General features: G+C 36.0%; 1 protein-coding gene across 12 annotated transcripts in view; it reads right to left on the bottom strand.

Annotated features, from left to right (window-relative positions):
- The window catches only part of LOC125265701 (trichohyalin), a 195,688-nt gene that overhangs the window by 104,817 nt on the left and 67,145 nt on the right, over positions 1-23,726 (bottom strand). For 8 of the 12 annotated variants that reach the window (XM_048186072.1, XM_048186075.1, XM_048186079.1 and 5 more), the window contains one exon: positions 3,121-3,267. The exons of the other annotated variants lie outside the window; for them this stretch is intronic. In XM_048186072.1, the coding sequence (XP_048042029.1) occupies positions 3,121-3,267 (147 nt within the window). The remainder of the gene's footprint in view (positions 1-3,120; positions 3,268-23,726) is intronic. 12 annotated transcript variants of the gene reach the window in all.

Raw genomic sequence — 23,726 nt, 5'->3', positions numbered from 1 at the left:
AATCGCCAAAAACAACGACGTAAAAGTGCATTTCCAACGCCGACAGATGAAAGGATTCAATGGAATCAATTCAAATGGAAAGGATTCCCGAAAGAGAATACAATGCTGAATAAAGTCGTAGTTTTTGTTATTTTTGGACCAAAATGTATTTTCGATGCTTCAAAAACTTCTAACTAACCCACTGATGTCACATGGACTACTTTGATGATGTTTTTATTACCTTTCTGGACATGGACAGTCTACCGTACATACATTTTCAATGGAGGGACAGAAAGCTCTCGGACTAAATCTAAAATATCTTAAACTGTGTTCCGAAGATGAACGGAGGTCTTACGGGTTTGGAACGACATGAGGGCGAGTCATTAATGACATAATTTTCATTTTTGGGTGAACTAACCCTTTAAGTGTACGTAAACAGGTTTGGTTAAAACTGGATATGTGTCAGTATATTACATACATGCATTCAGCAGCCCAATTAAATATCTCATTAATGTTAATCAAACAACAGAAGATGTTAAATTAATGTTAAATAAACCTACTGTATCTGAAAAAAAGACTTTAGGCTATTTAATTTACTATTGTATTTGTAATTTGCTAATTTGCTATATATAGCCTAACAAAAATAACTTATACAATTTAAAATTTTCATATTATGGTCATATTACCCACCCCTTGCCCACCCGTACATACCAGCTGACAGACCATGTAGGCCTAGTCTTGATTTAGGTGGTCAATCTGCATTTGAAAGTTTGAAAGGGTTTTAAATCTATCAAGTAAAATGACTCAAAATCAAGTAATTTTAGCATGCCAAAGTCAACTTTAAAGGTGCTAAAGAGGATGTTTTGTTTTATACATTTTTGCAATATTACTTGAAACTGTCTTTACTAACGGATAAAAGACTATTTATTAGGTGCACTGAAAGGAATAATATTAATATACATCATCTGTGCACGAGGTAGGGCCTTAAAAACATCAGCCAATCGTTTACGCGATCATCGCGTAAACGATTGGCCCTCTGGCTTGTCAATCACTGCCGTGACGTTCCTTGTGAGAGACGTGCGCGGATTGGCTCTCTGGCTTGTCAATCACTGCCATGACGTTCCTTGTGAGAGACGATGCGCGGCTTCGCGCTCCAGTAACTTTCCACACTCCACAGGCGCCGCATGCAATGTTTTTGTCAGGAGACAGGAGTAACAACTGCAGATTATGAGTTATCTGCGGTAAGTCCGACATAATGAATCCAAAAAACACGACACAGCGAATGCCGGTGGTAAACACTTGTGTTCCAATACGAGTGTTTACGAGTTTTGGGAGGCGTTCCTTTGAAATGAGCTGTGAAGGAGGGGGGCTGTTCTTATGCATGCGCTCATTTGAAAAACTCAGTAACAGTCTTTGGATTCTCAGTCGACGAAAAAATCCTCTCTATCACCTTTAATCATATAAAATGTAACTTCCCAACAGCAAAATTGTGGCCAGTGAAAATGCTGAGTGATTAGTAACTTTGGAAAACCACTAGCCACAGTGGCTGGTGAGCAAAAAAGTCAATGTCAAGCCCTGGCTGCTATGTGTCATGACTAAGCAATTGAGTCGAGCAGATCATTTATAATAAACACATTCAACCTATCTGGACTGGGTGCCATTTTATGACATGAGGCACCACAACAGTTTGAGGCTGTCTACACTGAACACATCAAAATAAACATTATAAACTGATACATGTGTCTTTCTGAAAGGGTGCATAAAGAGGCTTTATGTTGCACATCTTCACAGGTTTATTTGGACATCACTGTGAACACTAGAGAATGCCTGCTGTAGCATTATGCCTGTGAAAGACTTCTTCAATCAAAACCTGACATGTCAATCTTTCATCCAGTCATCTGGGCCTAAGGGGAACATTGAGCTGATTGAATGGTTTGCTCTACAGCTTCATTCCTGCAGTGTTTCTGTTCTCTCACTGAACTTTCTAAGAAGTCAATGAGATGCTCAGCACACTAAATTCGTTGCTCCCTCACTCACATGGAAGGGGAGAGGACTATATGAAGAACATTTATGAAGCTAAGAAAAGTTGATGTGAAAATATGTGCAAGGATGATGGACAATTACAAATTTATATTCTATACATTCTATATTCTATAATAAACTAATAGTTTTATACAGCAAGGATGCATTTGATTGTTAAAAAGAGACATTAAAGACTTTCACATTTTTAATATACAGTTTGAATAAATGCTGTTATTTTGAACTTTCTATTCATTAAAGAATCCTGAGAAAAATGTATCAAAACCATTTTCAACTTAACTGATGTTGTAGAGTTTGAACTGCCTGCAATGTACATATGACCTCATTTCTCTTTTCCATTCATTGCGATGGCCAGCATTCACATTTTCCCTCTCTATTTTTACCTCTTCTACCTTTCATTTACCTCACAATGGAATATATTGCATCACACCAACTGTTAGTTTGTTTTTACTAGGAAAATGAGAGTCTCATTCAGTATTTGTGCAAAACCTGTGTGTGAACATACTTGCATAGAATTCATTATTCATCAGTAAGTTCATACATACACTATCATTCAAAAGTTAGGGGTCAAAAATTATTATTTCAGTTCAGCAAGGACACATTCATTTGACCAAACATGACAGTAAAGACAAAAGATAATGTTAAAAAAAGATTTCCATTTCAAATAAATGCTTTTCATTTGAACTTTCTATTCATCAAAGGATCATGGAAAAAAAAAAGTATCACAATTTCCACAAAAATATTAAGTAGCTCTGTTTTCAACATTGATAATAAGACATGATTCTTGAGCAGCAATAATTCATAATATTCAAATGATTTCTAAGGATCATACTGAAGACAGTACAATGGCTGCTGAAAATTCAGCTTTGCCATCACAGGAATATATATCTTAAAATAAAAAACAGCTATTTTAAACTAATAAGATTTCAATTTTTACTGTTTTTAAATAAATGGTGAGCATACGAGACTTCTTTCAAGAATAGTAGCAATCCCAAACTTTTGAGTAGTAGTGAAAGCACATTTCACATGAAGTATATGGGATTAAAATATGAGAAATTCACATCCAGCTAGGCCTGTAAAAGTTTGTGGTGTGTCTGATACCTGCTCTTGAAGCTCTTTGACTCTGGCCTCCAGCTGAAGCAGCTGTTGAAGCTGCAGGAGCTCGTGCTGCTCTTTCAGAGACATCTCCTGGTGTAGCTCAGTGATGACATCCTGTAGTTCCAGGATCAGAGCCTCTCGCTCCTCCACCTACAACACATGACCGCTGCCATGTCAAAAGACTGTTATCCATGATAGTTATGTGTGGAGTTGGATGGCTATTTGTGATGGCATTAAATATTAAGAATGTCAAAACAAACACTCGGCCACTGTAAGATCACACACAGATGTTTGGGTTTCAATATAGTGACTGCTGCAGGGACATGTTCAGCCTAACAAGCATGTATACATGATAAGTGTGAGAGTTGGGAAGAAATCACCAACAAATGTCCAAACAATGTCCATGTCATGCCATCTTGCTAGTGCAGCTGAATCAGATTTTGTGTGTTCACAATGACAGATGTCATAACCCTAACCCAAACTACCCATCACAACATCAACTATGTTAAAGACCAAAGTTTTTTTTTGTTTGTTTGTTAGTTTTTTTTAGCATTTATTTATTTATATATTTTACAGTTTAAGGCTGTAAAAAACAGGCAAATGGAAGAGGAGAATCATGGACAAAGACCAGATTTTAACCTGCATCCCCATTAGCTTTATGTTTTGTTAACATGCACTACATACAAGCCTAAGAAACAAATACACAAAATAATGTGATAAAAAAAATGCAATTAAATATTTTACACATCTGCTACAATAACGTAAGAATGGGTCATTTGGGGGCTTTTCTCATATAATTAAAATTTGTAATTAAGGGTTCTCTGACACTGCTGGTCAAAAGTTTGAAATCATTAGGATTGATTTTTTTTTTTTTTGTATTTGAAAAAAGACTCATATTTTTAATGCATTTATTTAATCAGATATAATGTAATGTAAAATGTAATTTATTCCTGTGATGGCAATGCTGAATTTTCAGCATCATTACTCCAGTATTCAGTGTCACATGCGCTGGTACTACATTTGAATTTACATTGTGTCCATTAAAAAATACGTTCTACTGTCAATAGTATGAATATGGGTAGTATGAATGAAATTCGGACATACTATATCTGCCATATTGTTACTGTTACGTGACCTACCAGCGTCAGTTGCGCCGCATCAGTGCCATTCACAAATCCTCTCCCGTGGCCTTATGGGATAGTAAAGTGTCCATCATGTGCACTTCAGAATTTCGGTCGTCTGGGGACTTTTTGCCTACTGTTTTTCGAATACTGTGTATTCGTACTTACTTACTAATCTTTTGGCGTACTGTTTTTCGCATACTATCACTGTAAAAAATTGATAGTGATTTTAACGGTAAAAGACTGTAAAAATGCTACGGTGAAAAACAAAGTTAATTGGTTTACAGAAAGTTTCTGTACTATATACGTTGAATAACTAATAGATCTAACGGTACATTTAATGTAATTTTACAGTAAAATACCATTAAATTTACTGGTTTTGGATTAAAAACTAGCATTTATTTTGTATCATTATAAATGTCTTTAGTGTCACTTTTGATCAATTTAATGCATCCTTGCTGAATAAACATACTAATTTTCTTTTGAATGCCAGTGTATCATGGTTTCTACAAAAATACTATGCAACAAAAACAATTTTTTTAACATTGATAATAATAAGAAATGTTTCATGCAGCAAATCAGCATATTAGAATGACTTCTGAAGGATCATGTGACACTGAAGACTGGAGTAATGATGCTGAAAATTCAGCTTTACATCAGGAATAAATTACATTTAAAATATCCTACAACAAAAAGCAGTTATTTTAAATTGTAATAATATTTCACAATATGATGGTGCAGGATGAAGTCAAAACCTTTAAGACTAATTTGCAGTTGGTTCCTTTTTAAATTTATGAATAAAATAAAGCTTATGGTAAGCATAAATTGTATGATACTTTGATGTTTTGTTCTACAACGTAAATTACACACACCTATACCAAAAACGCTCATTTTGAATCAGTTTATTTGTAAAAACTTATGTTTCTAATAAGTAATGAGATAAGACACTTTGGGGTGTGAGTTTGTTAAGTTTATGTTGAAGAACAAAATGTCAAAGTATTGTCAAGTAATGTTTATCACATGCTTTATTTTACTTATAAATTACCCAACAGGAAAATCTCAAAGGAACCAGCGACATAATTCCTGCACCACTCCATATTATTGTTTTTACTGTATTTTTGATAAAATAAATGCAGCCTTTGGTGAGCTTAAGGAACTTCTTTCAAAAAAATTTAAAAAATCTTAATTATTCCCAGCTTTTGACCGATAGTGTACATGACAGAGAGACGGACCAACGGAAGAATAGATATAAAAACCTAGTTCATCTTTCCGATTTTAAAAACAATGTTGACGAGGGACATCAACACCTTCACAAAGCTCCATTTATGAAGTGAATATATCAGTATGAGAGATATGGCACCATTCTGTGACATGTTACAGTACATATCAATCGTGTGGAATTGCTTGGCATGAAGAGAGTGTCATAGCGGTGCTTGTAAGTGAGCCCATGTGATTGTATGAATCCGTTTTCTACTGCTAAATTCGCCCTATGCAATTGTGGGTCACAATATGATATACAATGAGAGATGCAGCAGGAGTGAGAAGATGCAGTAGGATTTGCTTTGGAAGCACAGCATCTCACTGTGAACTACTTTAAGTACCCTGTAAAAAAAAAAAAAAAAAAAAAAAAATCAAAAGGTCAAAGTCTAAATGAGTCTATGCACTGAAGAGGTCGATCTCATATCTTAGAGAGCATAAGTGGGCACATCAGCGAGGAAAATCTTGGATAACACACATAAAGATGTTTTAATGAACATCTGAAATGTGCACCGATAAATCAGATTGTGATACAGAAGGGTTAGGAAATCAATTTCTCCAGGCACTGTCTTCCATCAGATTGAACATCTGATGTTGCTAAGCGAGTGAACTTATTTGAGAGCAATAAACTGAAGGCCTGTTATGTAAACTGTTGAATGATCTAATCAAGATTTAATTGTGTTTAGACTGCTGTAAGAAATCTACAGAAGATTGTGATCCATGGCTTATGAAGCAAAGGTTACAGATATTAACTGAAACATGAGTGAAAACTGAAAATTAACCATACATTTTGAAGAATTTCACTGTAGCTTATGGCACAATGCTATTGCTACTACTTCAAAATGATGATATATCATTGTACTTATATTTCTTTTACAGTGAGTGAATATTACTTTTTTTGTTCTGTGGAACACAATATTTTAAAGACCATTTCAGTTGTTTTTGCTCATACACTGACACCACTGGATGGACCAAAAACATTTGACATTTTTCAAAATGTCTTTTTTTGTGTTCCACAGATGAAAGTTTGGAATGACATAAGTGAGTAATAACTGATGACGGGCTGTTGAATTATTTAAAAAAATAATGGGCTCAGCAAAGAAAGACCAGGCCTTAAGTGCTTTGATCACAGGAGCCCATTGTATTTTATACTAGTGGGGCCATTTTTTACACCATTTGTTTCCCTTTGACTGCATAATCAAAGAGAACGTCTATTTTTTTCTCAACTACAGGCACCGTACACTTTTCTTTGTTTTTTTTACTATGGGCACTGGGGTCAGGACTCCAAGGTCCCATTAATAGGGTTATTATGCACTCTTCATTATTTTAACCTAACGCTAAGACCATCTTTGAACCACAGGTCTTAGCTGGTGCCCAGCACCTCTACATTAGGAGATCCTTTGATCCTTCAACTCTTTGAAAAGACAAACCAGGTAGGACTCCTAAATGAACCACTCCAGACTCTAAAATACAGCCAACAGCATTAAAAAACCCTGGATGATCCACTGTATTCTGCCCAAAGGACAATGGTAAAGTGTATCCAACTTAATTAACCACAACAAGCCATAAACACACAACTTCAATAGAATATTGAGGAAAAGGGATTAAAAGGAGCCAAACATCCGCATCTTGAGGAAATCAGGTCTTTCAGAATAAATGGCAGTGTTTCATCTAGCAATTTTTTTTGGAAAAGGTCCTTTGTTATCTCCAGACACCCAGAAAAGCCTCCTACTGACTCTATAGCTTTTGAGGTTCAGATCTCGGCATTAGCATGCTAATTGCAACTTTGTCTGCAGAGCTGAAAAGAAAAAAAAAAAGAAAAAAAGAGGGACAGAGAAGAGAAAAGAAAAGAAGAGAAGCACTTTGTCCAGCTATGGCCATGGGATTTCTTTTTAATCAGCTGTTACAAATAGCCTTTTTGATCAGAATTGCATTGTGTCCTATGTATCTCACCTCCAACAAGGTAGAGAGAGTCTGGACAAATCACAATAAATAAAAGACACAGCAAGATACTCCAACCACTGACTAATGTAAAGTGATCTATATCATGAAATTTATGTTTAGAGATTATGATAAGCCTTGTGTTAAAGTTATTGTATCTATTTTACTGATTTTGTAATAAAGTAAAATATTATATTAATAGAGTAATACACTAATATGACACTAATAAAGATTTTATGGTGAAGTTAATACTACAGAAAAAACAAATTAAATTTTTACATGAAAAAGTTAGTTCAGGCAAGAATTAAAAAAACTAAGTAAATTCTATATTAGTACTCAATTTAAGCTTGTAGAAATTAAAAAGTAAAATTATAAAATTAAAGCTGCAGTGCGCGATTTTCCCTCTTTGTCGCCATCTCTGTTTGAAACCTGCAATTGCAGTCATATGCAGAACAGTAATCTGTACGTGCTTTATGCCTCGGCACAGTTCGTCAGCGCGGATGAATCTAATGTTTGCTGTCAGTCATCGCACCGGTGTGGATACTGAACTTCAGAATCACAGATTGTAGTCTCAGAAGTATGACCAATATAAGAATTTTCACTGGAAAATATCATCTGAAGAAGTAAGTAACATTTCTGCCACTTTTGTTCTGACCAACTGAGGAAAAAAGCATTAGGCCTACAATAAATCACGCTGCCAATGATGATTAAATCTAACGATCACTTAGCTCGGATCATGCCAAACCGTGCAAATTATTATTACTGTTATATTGTTCTCAAATTGTTAATGTTAACAACATCAGCATTGCGTGACTATGTGTATTTAGTGTATATTAGCGTTACCTGTAGATTTCAATTTCTGTAGCCACTCCACAGTCCAAAGTCTTTTGCTTTTTGGCTACGGGTGAATCTCCAGTTGTCACTGATTATTGTCATTTGGATCTTTCTGGATTACAATCCGCCATCAAAATGATAAGTTTAATTATTTCAGCTGCTGTAAGAAAAGGCTATAAATGTGCCGCTACCGGAAATCCACCATGACGCTCTTATTATAAAACATTATTACAAGCATACCGTTGTGACTCATGGTTATGTGGTTATGTACTTGCTCAAAAATAGATTTTGGATAATTTTTAACCAAAAAAAGTTACGGACTGCAGCTTTAAGTAAAACTACTCAACTTTTCTGATACTGGTGTTCCCATCATGCACTGGGCCTTGAATAATTAATGAGGTCAATTTTTCACTGTTTTCAAGCTGTTTTTACATTATTTTATTATTGCTTTTGTGGTTATGTTTAGTAACTTGCCATTTTGTGACATTTGGAGTTCATTTTCTACTCTAAATGCCACATTCACACAAAAACGATCCATCGAATGTTACCGTCATTGTGTATTGTGTACCAAGTATTGAGGTTCTGTGTTCAGGTGCCGTGTTACTTCTAATATGTAGATATGGTGTCTACACAATATCTATTGTATTATTTACTTAGATGTTTCTAAGTAAAGCATGCACTTTAAAAGCATGGTTTAATTCAGTGTTATATTGTTTGAGTAAAATGGATTGCAAAAGAAACTTCAACTAAGTAGAAATTACTCAACATTTTACTGGCCTTAAAAGGTTGAGTAAAAATTACTTATTAAGTTAAAATTACTTATTTTCTTTGTTCATTTTACTTAACTTAGATAAGTAGAGTTACTTAATTTCATATTTGAAATTTACTTAAAAAATGTGTGCAAAAACTTGCAAAAGAAGAATTAAGTAAATTTTACTTATTGTTTTTTACAGTGTAGATCATTGGCCAACCAGCAGGCTGTCTGTGGTGGAGTTAATATATAAACAGAAACAACTGAAAAGTCCTTTTGGAAGTACAGCAGGTTCACTTGGTGGCACTCTTGATAACGTCATCCATTTTTTAGAATGCTATTTATTTGAATGTGGAAAGACTAAAATCTCCAAAACTGTATTTGTTTCAATAACGTGTCAAATAACCAATGAAAATCATTGGCATATAGCTGGCTCTTTAGCTAGAGTCAAAGATTTTTTCAGGATCAAAATATTTTGTTGAACCCAAAACTTTAAATCTTAACCATAAACTACCTCTAAAATCAGGAGTGAAATATAGATATCAAATTTTGATGCATCAACCCCAGTGCTAAACTGAACACTAACCAATCCCTCTGACTGATTGATAGGAGTGTTGTTCTAAGACCAACAATTTCTAAATAAATGCATCTACATAAAATCTCCTCCTCAGTTAAATCATACAGAAACTCCTCACATGTCAGCTTAGCCCCTCTGAGTAAACACAGAACTATTGAGGCCTTATCTGTGAGTCTGTCATCTCTTTTCACTGCTGTGCTACAATCTCAGAAACGGCACACACAACATTGGGCTTTATGTCAATGAGCCATATTTGCTGCACTGCCTCCTCCACCTCACTCTCTGCACAAATGCCAGAGGTCACTCTTTTCATTCAGGCAGAAATCAAAATGATAATGGCGGCTTGTTAAAAATTCTATTTGGATGTGCACATAGGCTACATCAAAAGGTGCTGACATGGAGTGGTTTGGGGTGCAGAGGGTTGTTAGCGATGTGGCTTACTGATAGCACACATCAAAGCTATAGAGAGAGGGACATATGGGGTGGGGGTGGGGTAGGACACAATGACTATGTTCTGGGGCTGTTATAGTCAGCAAATGAAAATATACCAGGCACAATTTTACCGTTAATGCCTTGACATTGAAACATGAGCTATTTACCATGAAAAAAAATACTCTGACTCCATCAGATCCATCTAAATCAAGCTGATGCAATGGACGCAGTTTGGGAAATTATAAATGATAGCCAGACAGAAAACATGCAGAAAAAGAAATAAAGCCAATAATCAAATAAATCCTCTAGTGGACCATTAATAAATATGAGCAGTGCAAGGCCACTTCAGGAGACAATAAAGCAGCAGGGATTTGCAAAAATTGGGACAGTCGTTTCCTGGCTCCATTTTGCATCAGGTGCGGTCAACCTTTTAATGTTGCATCACTAACCGATAACCACCCAGAATGCATTTCATTGCTTTCCAGGTTTAAAACCATTCCCAGCAAAGTTTTCCACATAGGCCAATTACTAAAACTCTCACGTCTGATTCGCCATGTCATTCATCTGAAGCAAGCTCATTTAAGAGGACAGTCGAATTTTATGAACCTGGATAAAGCCAAACAAAATATTTAGAATAATAGACCCTATATAGCTCAACCACTGAGACCGATAAGATATGAGACCTCACTGGGTAAGACTTTTTCAAAAAATATTCCTGTAAACTTGTGGTAGCTAACCCTGCTCCTGGAGAGCTACACTCCTGTATACTTCATTTCCAACCCTGCTCCAACATACCTGTCTGGTATTTTTCAAGCAACCCTGAACACCTTGATCAGCTGGATAAAGTGTGTTTGATTAGGAATGGAGCTGAACTCTGCAGGATGGTAGGCCTCCAGGAGCAGGGCTGGCTACCTCTGCTATAAACAGAAAATCAGATTTTAGGTTTAGGTTTAGAATTGAGGTTAGAGTTGGGAAAAGGCTTGAGGTTGAGACTTGTGAAACGTTCTCATCAATCTATCATTAGGTGTAATTGATGTATAAGCCTAGAGCAGGGGTTCCCAATCCTGGTTCTGCAGGGACATTTTCCTGTAGAGTTCAGACCCTAATTAAACTCACCTGAACCAGCTATAGTCTTCAGGATTACTAGTAAATTTCAAACAGTTGTGTTGGAGCAGACTGGAGTTAAACTCTGCAGGAAAGTGGCCCTCCAGGTGCAGGACTGGACACCCCTTGCCTAGAGCATAGTTTTTAGACATTATTGTGCACAATCTGACATTCTAACTTTTTTAAGTATAATTAATTGATGGTATGCCCATTTGTATCCTTGTATCTCCAGTTGTATCTCTACAGGTCCTCTGCATTGAATTACAAAGAAGAACAAAAAAGAAAGACATGCTGTTTTACCTAATGTTTCTGGAAGAAGAAGAAAAGTTCAGAAAAGTTCAACTGTGAGTTGCCAAGTTGTGCAGACAAAAGCACATGCAAAGTAGGCTTGCCGAAGTAGTAGGTGTTACCGGTGTTCGGCCATACGCCGGTTACATTACTTGCCCACCGCAACCACAGGTAGCGCCACTCGGCATCTGTCCACGGCGCCCAGCTTTAGGCTGTTCAAAATCCTGCCACGCCACAGAATGCCACTCACAGTTTTCCATTACATGTGTCCCAGAATTGTTGTAATGTACATAATGATTTCACCTTTGGCTGAAATATTGTGTATTTTTCAGTAAAATGTTTGTTTTAGTAGCTTGAATGAAATCTATATGCTTCATATAGAGAGCTATAGTTCGCCCTTTCTCTTTCCATTTGTTTTTTCAAACACCAAATTTCAAACTCATTGACTCCACTTTGTTCATTCTTGAATTGAATTTTTCCATGTTTGGTGGAAAAATTTCTTCACCATGGTATCCCTAATGCAAAGACGATCCTCTTTCCACTGTTCATATTTATTTAATAGTGTTTAAAAAGATTTACACGGACAGTCTGTGCGGACCCTGGTGATAAAGAAATTGTCATCATCCACACAATCAATGAGATGTAACAACTAGACTATGAAGCATTCTTCTGGCTTTAGTGGTGGGGTTAGGAAGAATGTTAGGACTCCCGTTTGCTTTGACCTGTTGTTCTAGTACCAACAGGAGATCCAGAAACAAGTCATACTTGGCAAAATGCCCAGCCCTATTCATGGAGGCACATTTTGGAGGATTCCCTAATCACAATTCATTCAACTCATCAGCGCAAGAACAGGGTTGGGAACAACACATCTAGGTGAGCAGACAAACCAAGAAAGTTAACATGTAGGGTGTTTCTCAATACTCAAATTCCTGCTTGCTGCTTCCTTGTTTCCTCGCTCCTACATCCTCCAGCCGGTGTCCTATAAACCGATCGTACTCTGCCATCTTGAAGGACATCTCAATTCTCTAAATCCTCAAGCGACGAGGAGTGAGGAAGCTTCCTGAGGAGTCATGTGCGAGGATACACAGATGCATCCTTCCCTCGCATCCTAAGGAGGTAGAACTAAGACGCGAGGAAAGGAAGCGAGGGTGCACGAATAAGAAATGAGAAGCACCCGTAGACATCACACCTTAAAGTGAGCTTCAAAGTGAAGCATGTGCATCTGGTTAGACACTGCTAGAGGTACTGCTGACTTATGGCTTTCACACACCCACAGGGCTTAAGAACATATTTGTCTTCTCCTCGCAGCATTCGGCACTCCACATTGTTGCATTATAATCCCATTACTCTTTCATAACTGAGATCCGATCCACTTAAGTTATCCACAGCATAATAAAGCCAGCGCAGCACTGGCCTTTCCTGATGGGGGATACAAAATACTGCATGCTTCATCCAGGTCTCTCATTTCATTAGTTATTCTATGAATTTCCAATTAGGCTGAGGGCAACAAGACAGAGCTTTCAGGTCTTTTATCACAGGGGATGAGCAGGCCCTGTTCAGGTACTCTTACAAAGAACTGCTCCCGTGCACCTTTCTTAGAGGAAGGGCATTGTCTGGGAGGAAAAGCATGCCAAACGTGAGCTGCTGCACCCTCTGAGTATTCCATTAAGAGTAAAAGGAGAGTGCAGATAATGAGAGTCCACATCGGCTGAGGCAAACACCTAGACAGTACTGGAAGGAAGAGGCCTCATATCAAAGCAACTCTTGTTTTTTCTCTTCCTTTCTTTCTTAAAATCTACTCTGATTTGGTTTGCGCTGGTTCCACACCATAACAATCCTCTGGACAAATAAGTCTGCCTCTGATTATTAATAAACCTTAAGGCAGGCATCATTATTTTTTTCAGCTAGTCCTTTTTTGTAATGCGCAGACCACACTTTTATTCCTTTCCCAGGGGCCCGAGCTCCCCATCTCTCTGTGATCTTATTAGCATCCCATCTCCTCTCCTGCCTGCTGACCAAACTGCATTGCTTTGCATTTCTGTCTCTTTGACCTCTGTGTGGATGGAATTCATTTGGCCTTTCCGTCTTCTCCTTCTTTGGGCTGATTTGGCTTAAGCAGGCAGCTGGCCATGGTTATTTCAGATAAACACTATTAAAGAAATATGGACAGTGGAAAGAGGATGGAGGATAAAAGAGTTGGGATATAGCTGCGCTTCAAAGAAGACTCATCAGCTGCTTATTACCTTCTGAATGCGGATGTGCGACTCATTTGGTCATGTTTACTTTATATGTATGCAGGTTTTGAATGTTTTTTTTTTTTTCCTTTCCAAAAGGTTTAACCTTGACAATAATTATTAAATAAGTCCACATAATACATATTTTATTAAATAATAATAATAAAAAAGGTTAGGAAAAAAAAGTTAGAACAGCCCTTTTTACTGTTATACACTGATGGCAGATGCTAGATGTCCTTGGTAGAGTGTTGAGAGATTCAACATCATTAACAAGATAGATAATCATAAAGAACCAATTGAGACTTAATTTATTAATAATCTAGAAGTTTATCAGGTTCATATTATTATCATGACAATAGTATGTCTGAAGTTGTATGAATGTAATTTATTTTCAAATCTCTGAATGGTCTACTGCAGCACACTCTTACAATAATAATAATAAAAAAAAAATACTGTCCTTTGGTGTGGACGTCAATATAGTTATCTTTATAGTATATTTCTTGGTGTGAAAAGGGCTTTAATCATGGAGAAAAATAATAATGATCATACTAAAATACAGTACACGAAAAGCAATGTTAGAAGTGTATGAACATTTGCAACCACCCAGAATGCTACACAAACGCTACACACGCGCTACACACGCGCACACGCGCTACACACGCGCTACACAAATTTCACGGAAAAGAAACTGGGATAGCAGAAAGCGGCATCCTGGTTGTTTTCTTTTTTGTATAAAAGCACAATGTTTTGTTTTTATTGTGAGTGTACACAAATAAAAAATAGACCCTTTACAGTTTTGAATGATATCTTACTCATACCTTATGACCATAAATGACCATAAATGAGTATTTTACAATGTTTGGAATTATATTTGGTGCTGATAGTGATGTAGAAATTAAATAAATTCAATAATTCACAACATTTACATGAAAGTGCCATTTCCACCACAACTCAAGTAATGCTTTTTTCACGCAATAAACACTGAAATGTTCTATGATTATTTTAATCTTTGTTTAGACTATTTTTGTTTTAAAATGTAATAATTATTATTTTTTATGATTGAAAGATCACGTTAAGATTGAAAATCTGGTTCTGGCACAAGGGTAAAACAAAATGTATACATAAAAGCCATTTGAAAAGTACGGCAAAACTAAATGCATTTCTTAGATTTAAAAGTGCCCAGAATCTAGAAAAACCCATATATGATGACTATTTCAAGCAATCACAGAATGACAACTACACTGCTGAATGTTTTAGAGACAAAACCCAAAGCAGCAGTGAGCAGATTTATTCCAATCCAGTGGACACGTACCATAAGAGCAAGAGAGAAAGTAAAGGATGATCTGTGCTGCTCTGTAAAGGACTCTGGGCTTGATGAGGTGCAGCAGTTGAATGATATACAGAGGCGAGCTCAGGCGAGAGCTGTCCATTAGTTACAGGGTCCTGTAATGTTGGGACTGCAGTACATTATTTTCAAATGCATCAGTCAGCGTTGTGCAGTACAGATAAATTCTAATGCCTCAGATATGTAATGCATACTCTCACCACTGCTATATTACGCGATGGGTTAGAAGGGCAGTGAAGGAGAGGGGGGGGGAATGTAATTTATTTTTCACTGTGGCCAGTGTTCTTCCCATTAGCTTCAAACGTGAGATAAGTTATAGCTTTTAACAAGCACCTTTAGCCACAAGAGCACGCTGCACACAATGCCGTGGCGCTGAAAATGAGATTTAGAGGTAAAGAGAGAGAGGGAGAGGTCAGCGATGACCCCATGTACAGCCCCTTAGTGTGACATGGCACAAGGACAAACATTGTCATACTGATGAGTTTAATAAACACCAGTATTGCAAAAACTCACATTGTCAGTATTGTAACTAGAGTTTTGCATTTTATAAAGAAAACGTGGGTGGTTGCTAGGGTGCTCTAAGGGTCAATGACAGATCTGTTAATTTGCTTAAAACATACATAGAAAAACACAATGGCCTGAATACACCTTTTCTCTTTAATTTAAGGAAAACATTTTATATATATATATATATATATATATATATATATATATATATATATATATATATATATATATATATATATATATTCAGGGGCATAAAGTCAGAAATATCAAAGTTGTCCTGATAGAATGCAGAAAAACATTATTAGAAGAATACAATTCTTGGGGAAAAAAACTAAAAAAAAAAAATAACTAAAAAAAAAACCCATTACCTTTGAATATTATTTCTTAGAAAAATAGTATTTTAATATTATTAATATTTGAAAATGCCAAATCAAGGTCATGTGGTGCAACCAACATGCAAAGGAAAAAAAAAGAAAAACATGAAACAAGAAATTAGGTAAAAATTAAAATAATATATTTTTAATTAATAAATTTTTAAGATTTTTAATATTTTTAAAAGAAGTTTCGTCTGCTCACCAAGGCTACATTTATTGAATTAAAAATACAGTAAAAACAGTGATATTGTGAAATATTATTACAATTTAAAATAACTGTTTTCTATTTGAATATATTTCACAAAGTAATTTATTCCTGTGATGCAAAGCTGAATTTTCAGCATCATTACTCCAGTCTTCAGTGTCACATGATCCTTCAGAAATCATTCTAATATGCTGATCTGCTGCTCAAGAAACATTTAATGTGTACAATTGTACAAAATATTTGTGTACAATATTTTTTTTCAGGATTATTTGATGAATAGAAAGTTCAAAAGAACAGTGTTTATCTGAAATCTAATCTTTTGTAACATTATAAATGTCTTTACTGCCACTTTTGATTGATTTAACGCATCCTTGCTGAATAAAAGTATTCATTTCTTTAATTTCTTTTCAAAAAAATAAAAATAAAAATTCTTACTGACCCCAAACTTTTGAACGGTAGTGTATAATGCTACAGAAGCTTTGTATTTCAGATAAATGCTGTTCTTTTGAACTTTCTATTCATCAAGGAATCCTGAAAAAAAAAGTACACAACTGTTTTCAACATTGAAAATAATCATAAATGTTTATTGAACTCAGATCAGCATATTAGAATGATTTCTGAAGGATCATGTGACACTGAAGACTGGAGTAACGATGCTGAAAAGCTTTTCACAGGAAGAATTACTTTGTCAAATATATTTAAATAGTACACAGTTATTTTAAATTGTAATAATATTTCACAATATTACTGTTTTTTACTGTATTTTTAATTAAATAAATTAGCCTTGGTGAGCAGACGAAACTTCTTTTAAAAATATAAAAATCTTAGTGGTTCCAAACTTTTGGACTGTAGTTATTTTAAATTGTAATAATATTTCACAATATTACTGTTTTTTACTGTATTTTTAATTAAATAAATGTAGCCTTGGTGAGCAGACGAAACTTCTTTTAAAAATATAAAAATCTTATATATATATATATATATATATATATATATATATATATATATATATATATATATATATATATATATATATATTTTTTTTTCATGGTATTATATTTTCATTTTATTTTTAAAGCATTTTTAAAATAATGATTAAGATGTGTACATATACATGTAAAATATGTTTTTAGAATATGTTTTTACTTGTTGGTTAGACGAGACCTTTTTTTTTTTTTGTGGTATAAACGTCTTTTCAAACCATATGAAACCAACATGAATATAAAAAGTACTACAAATTTCCAAGAACCTCTTATTTTTATTTGACCTACGTGGTTGCTCTCTGACCCAAGTCAAATATGACCCAAGTCTATACGATATTCTGGTCCATAGATATGGCTTGGGTCTCTATTTCAATGTAAATATTTGAGATGTTTTTGCTTGTTTCATCACCCACTAGGTGGAAAGCTTAAATCTGATTGCTCAGAAAAGGAATAGCAGCAAGTTACACAACTTGAGGTAACATTCATATATAACATAACATAACATAATAACCATCTATAACATAAACGGTGCAGGACAGGATTTTCACCATTACTAATCAGAGGTCAGAAAACAGCTCTGGGAATAACTTTGTGTTTAGCAGACTTCAAGGGGAGAAGCTAGACACTGAACTGAACCACAGTCCCCAAGGCTGACAGCTGACATGACTCGATTCCCTGCCAGAGCACATCTCATATGTGTGTATGTATGGACTGAGGCCAAGGTTATCACAGCATAACCCAGAGGCAACAATTTGACAGTCTATTAGTAAGTATTCAATGTCTGATGAAACAGACATGGTCTGCTTTAAGTTAATGATTTATACTCAACAGAGTTTGCTTTTAATTCACTTCTCTCTACACTGAACGCTTGAGAAAAGAAAATGAAGAAAAAAAAAAAAAAATCCCCGTTCAGATCTGTAAAAGATAATCGGGCCTTTCAATCAAAGCCAGTTCTAGTCGTACTGCATACATCTAAGTGTCAATTATTGACAACTGACTAATTAGTTGTGCCCTTTTTAAGCCTTTCTCTTAGTTTGGAGCTGTTTAAATATGCCAAATCAATAGCAGCTCTAAATCCCCACCATCGTCTGCGAACGTGGAGTCCAGCCACATTTTAGGGTCCATCTATCAAAGAAATTAAGACTTTCACTCAAATTAACATCAACTTTTCATATTGAATAATCATTTTAGACTGTGATCGTCATCCGATATGAAGCTATATATCTCAAAAATCAATTAACATTTTATGTGAAAACGTCATCGGTGTTGTTCTTTGAATATATAATCAAATTTACACGTGCCAATCTAAAATAAAATAAAATAAAAAATGTATTATGAAAAGAGGAAAAATGTAAAGCAGCAATGTGAAGATTATATATTGATAAAGCAGACAAGTCAGTAAATAGAGGGAAAGGAGGGGAATAGGATCATAATATAATCCGGGTCAGATTAAAACGTGAATAAGTCCAGTGAGCTAACAGCTTTTAAAGTTGAGATGAAACTGAAGTAACACCAGATCATTCCTTCAGTATTGTAATGTACCAAAAAAGAAAAAAAGTGTAGGATAGGGACTTGGTTTTATGCGTAGGGAAATCGTCCATGCTTAAGTGAATTTCCAGATTGTGTGGATTCCTATTAAAATTACTCAATTTTGCTCAAAAAAAAAAAAAATAAAGTATAAATATGTATATATGTATACATATATACATGTATGTATGGTATTTATGAGGACCTCACGTGCCTTCAGGCTAAATGAAGGAACATGGATATGTTGGGTCTGAGCATCATGTCACCTCAATCTCTCACCTCATTTTGTGCCAGCTCTGTTTAACCACACATGGGCAGCATAAATGAATTATGGAGGAGCCCACCAAATACTCTTAATTACAGTTCTGCCAAAGCAATGTGAATTATTCAGTCCTTTGCTTATGTAGGTGTTTATGGCATGCTATAGTTAACATAACTGCCTAACCAAGCATCAGATACCCTCAGGGGTATCTATGTGTTTCAGGTCCTCCTTAGGCTCAAGGCAGGTGCAATATGCTGAATAAAGACACATGGGAGCACATGGGTTTTTCCATTTAGCAGATGGAGAGCAGAGGAACGGGAATGAGGTCATGCACTGCATATGCAACAACACACGGTAGCATCCAGTCAGTGGCTGTTGTCATGTAAATATTGGGTCTGTTGTAATACTTAGTGAGCTACTTGCCTGTATTGACAATCCTGTAACTACACTGAAAAGAAGGTAGGAAAGTTATGTTGCCTTATAAGATACCTTGTTCTTAGTTTTGTATCGCTCATGGAAAATGCAATCCAGGAAGTCATTGTGACTAACTCTTTAAAGGGATAGTTTACCTAAAAATGAAAATGTTGTCATCATTTATTCACCCTCTGGTTGTTTCAAACCTGTATAAATATTTTTTTTGTTCTGCTGAACACAAAGGAAGATATTCTGTAACCAGTTTGTAACCAGGCCACTTTGGGGCAACATTGACTTCCACAGTAGGGGAAAAAAAAAAATACTATGGATGTCAATAGTGCCCCAGAACTGTTCAGTTTCCCACATTCTTCAAAATATCTTCCTTTGTGTTCAACAAAACAAAGAAATGTATACAGGTTTGTAGGGGTGACCCTGAATAGTCGACGATTCGAATCTTCGATAGGAGGAGCCTGATTCGACTACCAATCTCACAGTCGAATCGTCGCAGAGGTGTTATGAGACGAGATATGGGGGCGCTCAATATCTGATTTTACACAGACATACTGGTTCTTTCCCAATAGGTTAATATACAGCCTATTATGTTAATACTATAAATAAAAATGTGAAAAGAAAGAAGCTTTTAATAAATATTTTTAATGTGAGTGAATAAATCCAACCTGTGACCGATTTAAGTTTCACTTCTATGATCCCTGACCGGCAGATGAGCATCTTTACGGCAGGGATTAAATCTTCAACAACGTCTGGGATAAAGTGTACAATTGGATGCACTTTGAAATGGTAAAAGATGATCAAAAAAACGTATGATGCAAGTTGTGCCAACAGCTCATGTCCTAGAACTCAACAACGACAAACATTGTGCCGCGCTTCTGTTGGCCAACGAGCTGACTATAGCGCGCTATTTGAAAAGACTCAAACGGACACAGGCCGATCGCGTGAAAGACTGGATTTTTCTCTCTCAGTCAGGTAGGGTAGCTACAAGTGATTTCAAACTATTTCAGCCGCTTGTAATTTGATTTTTGGATTCTGTTAAGACTGCCACTCCAGTTTAGCGTTTATTGTCTCTGCAGTTAAAAAGACAAGTTGACAATTCTAGCTATACTTTCGTTATTTTAATAATATATTTAATTTTAATTTATTTATTGATCACTCTGGGTTATCTAATTTAACTATTTCTGGCTTGTGTTTTGAATATATGTTCCCCTGCACTTCAGGCATTTTGCAGTTTGACTTGATCATATTTTTTTTTTTTTTAAATAGGCTATTTTCATTTATTAGAACGGTATATTCTGTTCTAATTCAATTCTGTAAATTAATGTTTGATAAAAATATATATATATTTTTTAATTAAATTAATTAATTTTTTGGTGCATCAATGTTGCGCTGTAGAGTTAAAGCTTGCTCGCACAGACAATTTAGCCGATGTAATTTGATTTGCCGACATATGAAATGTGTATCTATCTGCAGTGTGGCCTTTCTGCAGTTATTAATATATTTTAAAGTTTATTGATCCAAAATGTTTTTATTCATTTTCTTCTATATCTTTGAGAGTGTTCTGCACATCGGTGGCTGTGAATGTTTATCCACATTGCCTTTCATTTGTTTAAAAATAGATCAAATCATTGTCAGTTTCGTCTATCACTTGACAGGCAGTTTGGTCGGTTTATTAGAAAGATGTTATCTCTGTGATGTGTGTGAAAGAAAATAAAAGTTGTCTTAAGCCGCGGGTAGACTATAGCCAGGCCTTACTTCATTTTCCGTGTCCCGCTCCATCTCGTGCACAGTTAGGTGCGCGAAACTTTCAAAGTCCTGTGCGCACTCAAAGTCCCTATGTAAACTATGTAAATCCGTAAGTCGAGGACACCCCTACGGGTTTGGAACAACCAGAGGGGGAGTAAATGATTACAGAATTTTCATTTTTGGGTGAACTCTCCCTTTAAAAATGTTCATCCCAAGACAGCAGACAGAATCAAGAAAAAATATCAATTCTAAATGTATTTTATTCAGGACTGATAATGATAATAATGATGGAAACTAGTTAGAAAACTGGACTATTCAACCCAGGCTCATTGGAAAAAGGTGCCTGTGGTGACATTTCTGCAAAATTATATAATGTGACATCTTGCACATTTAGCGACACTTTTAAAGTGAAATATTCAGTGAGTGGCAATAAAAGCATGTTCAGTTTTTTTCCAAAAATTATGCTGGTTGTTGTTCATATTGCATCAATTCAGAAATAATAGCAGTTGTGGACTAATGTTTAGAGAGTCTGACCTGTATCCAGTCTCAGTACCAGCAGGAAATGTAGGTGGGTGGAGTGAATGAACAGCGCTCTCTTCCACTCTCATTACCCACAACTGAGGTGCCCTTGAGCGAGGCACCTAACCCCCAATCACTCCCCGGGCGCCGCAGGAAAAAGTGGCTGCCCACTGCTGTCATGGTGTGTGTTCAATACTCACTGCTGTGTGTGTGCACTTGGATGGGTGAAATGCAGGGACACTAATTCCGAGTATGGGACACCAAGACGTGGCTACACATCATGTCATTTTCACTTTATCATTTTGAAAAAGTTAATCTCCAGTGAGTGGTGCTAAAAAGTTAATTCTCTATCGCATTTGAAAATAACGTACAACCTATGCTAAACCCTACCCTTAAACCTAACAGATCATGTTAACAAAAGCAGATGCGAGATAAAAAGTTAGGTATTTTATTGCGAGACTCGTAACCGAATTGCTTTGCATCACAAATGCAATGCTGTACCAGGTGAGCGACTTGAGCAAGTTTACTTCATCAGAAAAGCCATACATATGGAGAAGGTTAAGTAATGCAAACATCAAAATGTTTAAAAGCTGGTAAAAATGTTTTAAGGTCATAACATAGTATTGTGCAAGGAACTGTACACAAATAAGTCTAGTATTAATCAAAAATCTGCCCCAGTAATAGTGAAATAAATAAAAGTAGTGCGTGTTTTAATGTCATTGTTAAAGGGTCATGAAACCCCAAAACACTTTTTTTGAGATGTAAACAGATATGTATAGGCTGCACATCATTGAAAACACTAAAGGTACTCATTAATGTTATTCATAAGTGAAAAATAGTTATTTTTGCATTTTTCAGAGCGATTTCTGTCTTCCTGTTTGAAAAGCTGAGTCGGAGCAACGTCACAAAATCTGACGTCATCGTGTACTTTCGAACATGCTGACGTAGATTCTCGACATATATATTCATGACATAAAGCTCATTCAATCCAATCACTGCGCTGTAGTATGCATACGATTATAATTGCGGTATTATGCATGAGGAAGCATCACTTCTCTCGCCTCGGTCTCTTGTCATTCAGAGACATATCGTTGGTGTTCGTTTCCTCAGTGCTACAACACAATGTGTTTTCCTGCGACGCGACCAGAGCAGAGGTTTGCGTGCATGTAGATTGTTTTGCTGTAATCTACCAGCACAAATGGAAAATATGTTCGCGTGAGATCGCATTACAGCGGAGAATTCAAAAATGTCACAAAAGTGCAACTCATTCAACTCTGCCTGCTCTAGCTGCGTTCAAACACGTGAGCCGTAGGCTGTTTACCTCAGCACAGCACGTGTGTTGTTTGCATTTTGCTCGCGATGCGATCAGAACAGGAGTTTGAATACGAAAACACATGAAAAATACGATTGTTTTTATGATATACACGCGGAGCGCGCATATGCTCGGTTTCAGCGCGGAGCTCCGCGATGAGTTTAATAACACTAGCCACGTGGACACATAGCTCATACAGAATAAAGTATCCGTGTTTAAAGTTTTTATTTCACACATTCTCCTGCACCAAACATTAACCAGCACGGTGTAGTTATGCACACATATTTCATCAAGTCTTCTTCAAATGAATTATATGTGCAAACTGGACACTGATACAGTGGTGTAGCCTATCTGAACGCGACGACACGATTATTCTAAAAGATTGATTTTGAGACCTGCAGTGCTCGTAAATGTAATCAAAGTAGCCTATTATTAGCCCTATTAAATATTCTTTCACATTTCTCCCTTGTGCTTGGGAGTTTGTTGTCATTCTCTTCCTGCTCATATATTAATATTCATTATTCTGTATAATGAGTGTGTTGTATGTCTGTGCTTCATTGGTTGTTCTCTCCCCTCTTCCCCCCTCTACACTCCCACTTTTCCAGAGCTTTACACACCCATTTTCACAGACTTTTTGAAACTCAATGTACACGACCAGGGTAAAACAGGGGGGTTTCATGACCCTTTAATTTCCACTGGAAACTGCAGTGAATTACATTCAGAGAGTAAAGTTTTGCAAAAATGTAGATAGAGGCACATTTTCACCAAGTGTGTGCATTTCTTATATTCTTATTTCTACCATGATTATATAGCAAAAAACGGCAAGCACCTTAGCAACTAAGCTATATGCTATTCTGAATTCAA

Source organism: Megalobrama amblycephala, linkage group LG3 (assembly GCF_018812025.1).
Source record: "Megalobrama amblycephala isolate DHTTF-2021 linkage group LG3, ASM1881202v1, whole genome shotgun sequence".
Lineage (NCBI taxonomy): Eukaryota > Metazoa > Chordata > Actinopteri > Cypriniformes > Xenocyprididae > Megalobrama > Megalobrama amblycephala.
The sequence above is the reverse complement of the archived record's forward strand: the minus strand, read 5'-3'. Positions and strand labels throughout refer to the sequence as shown.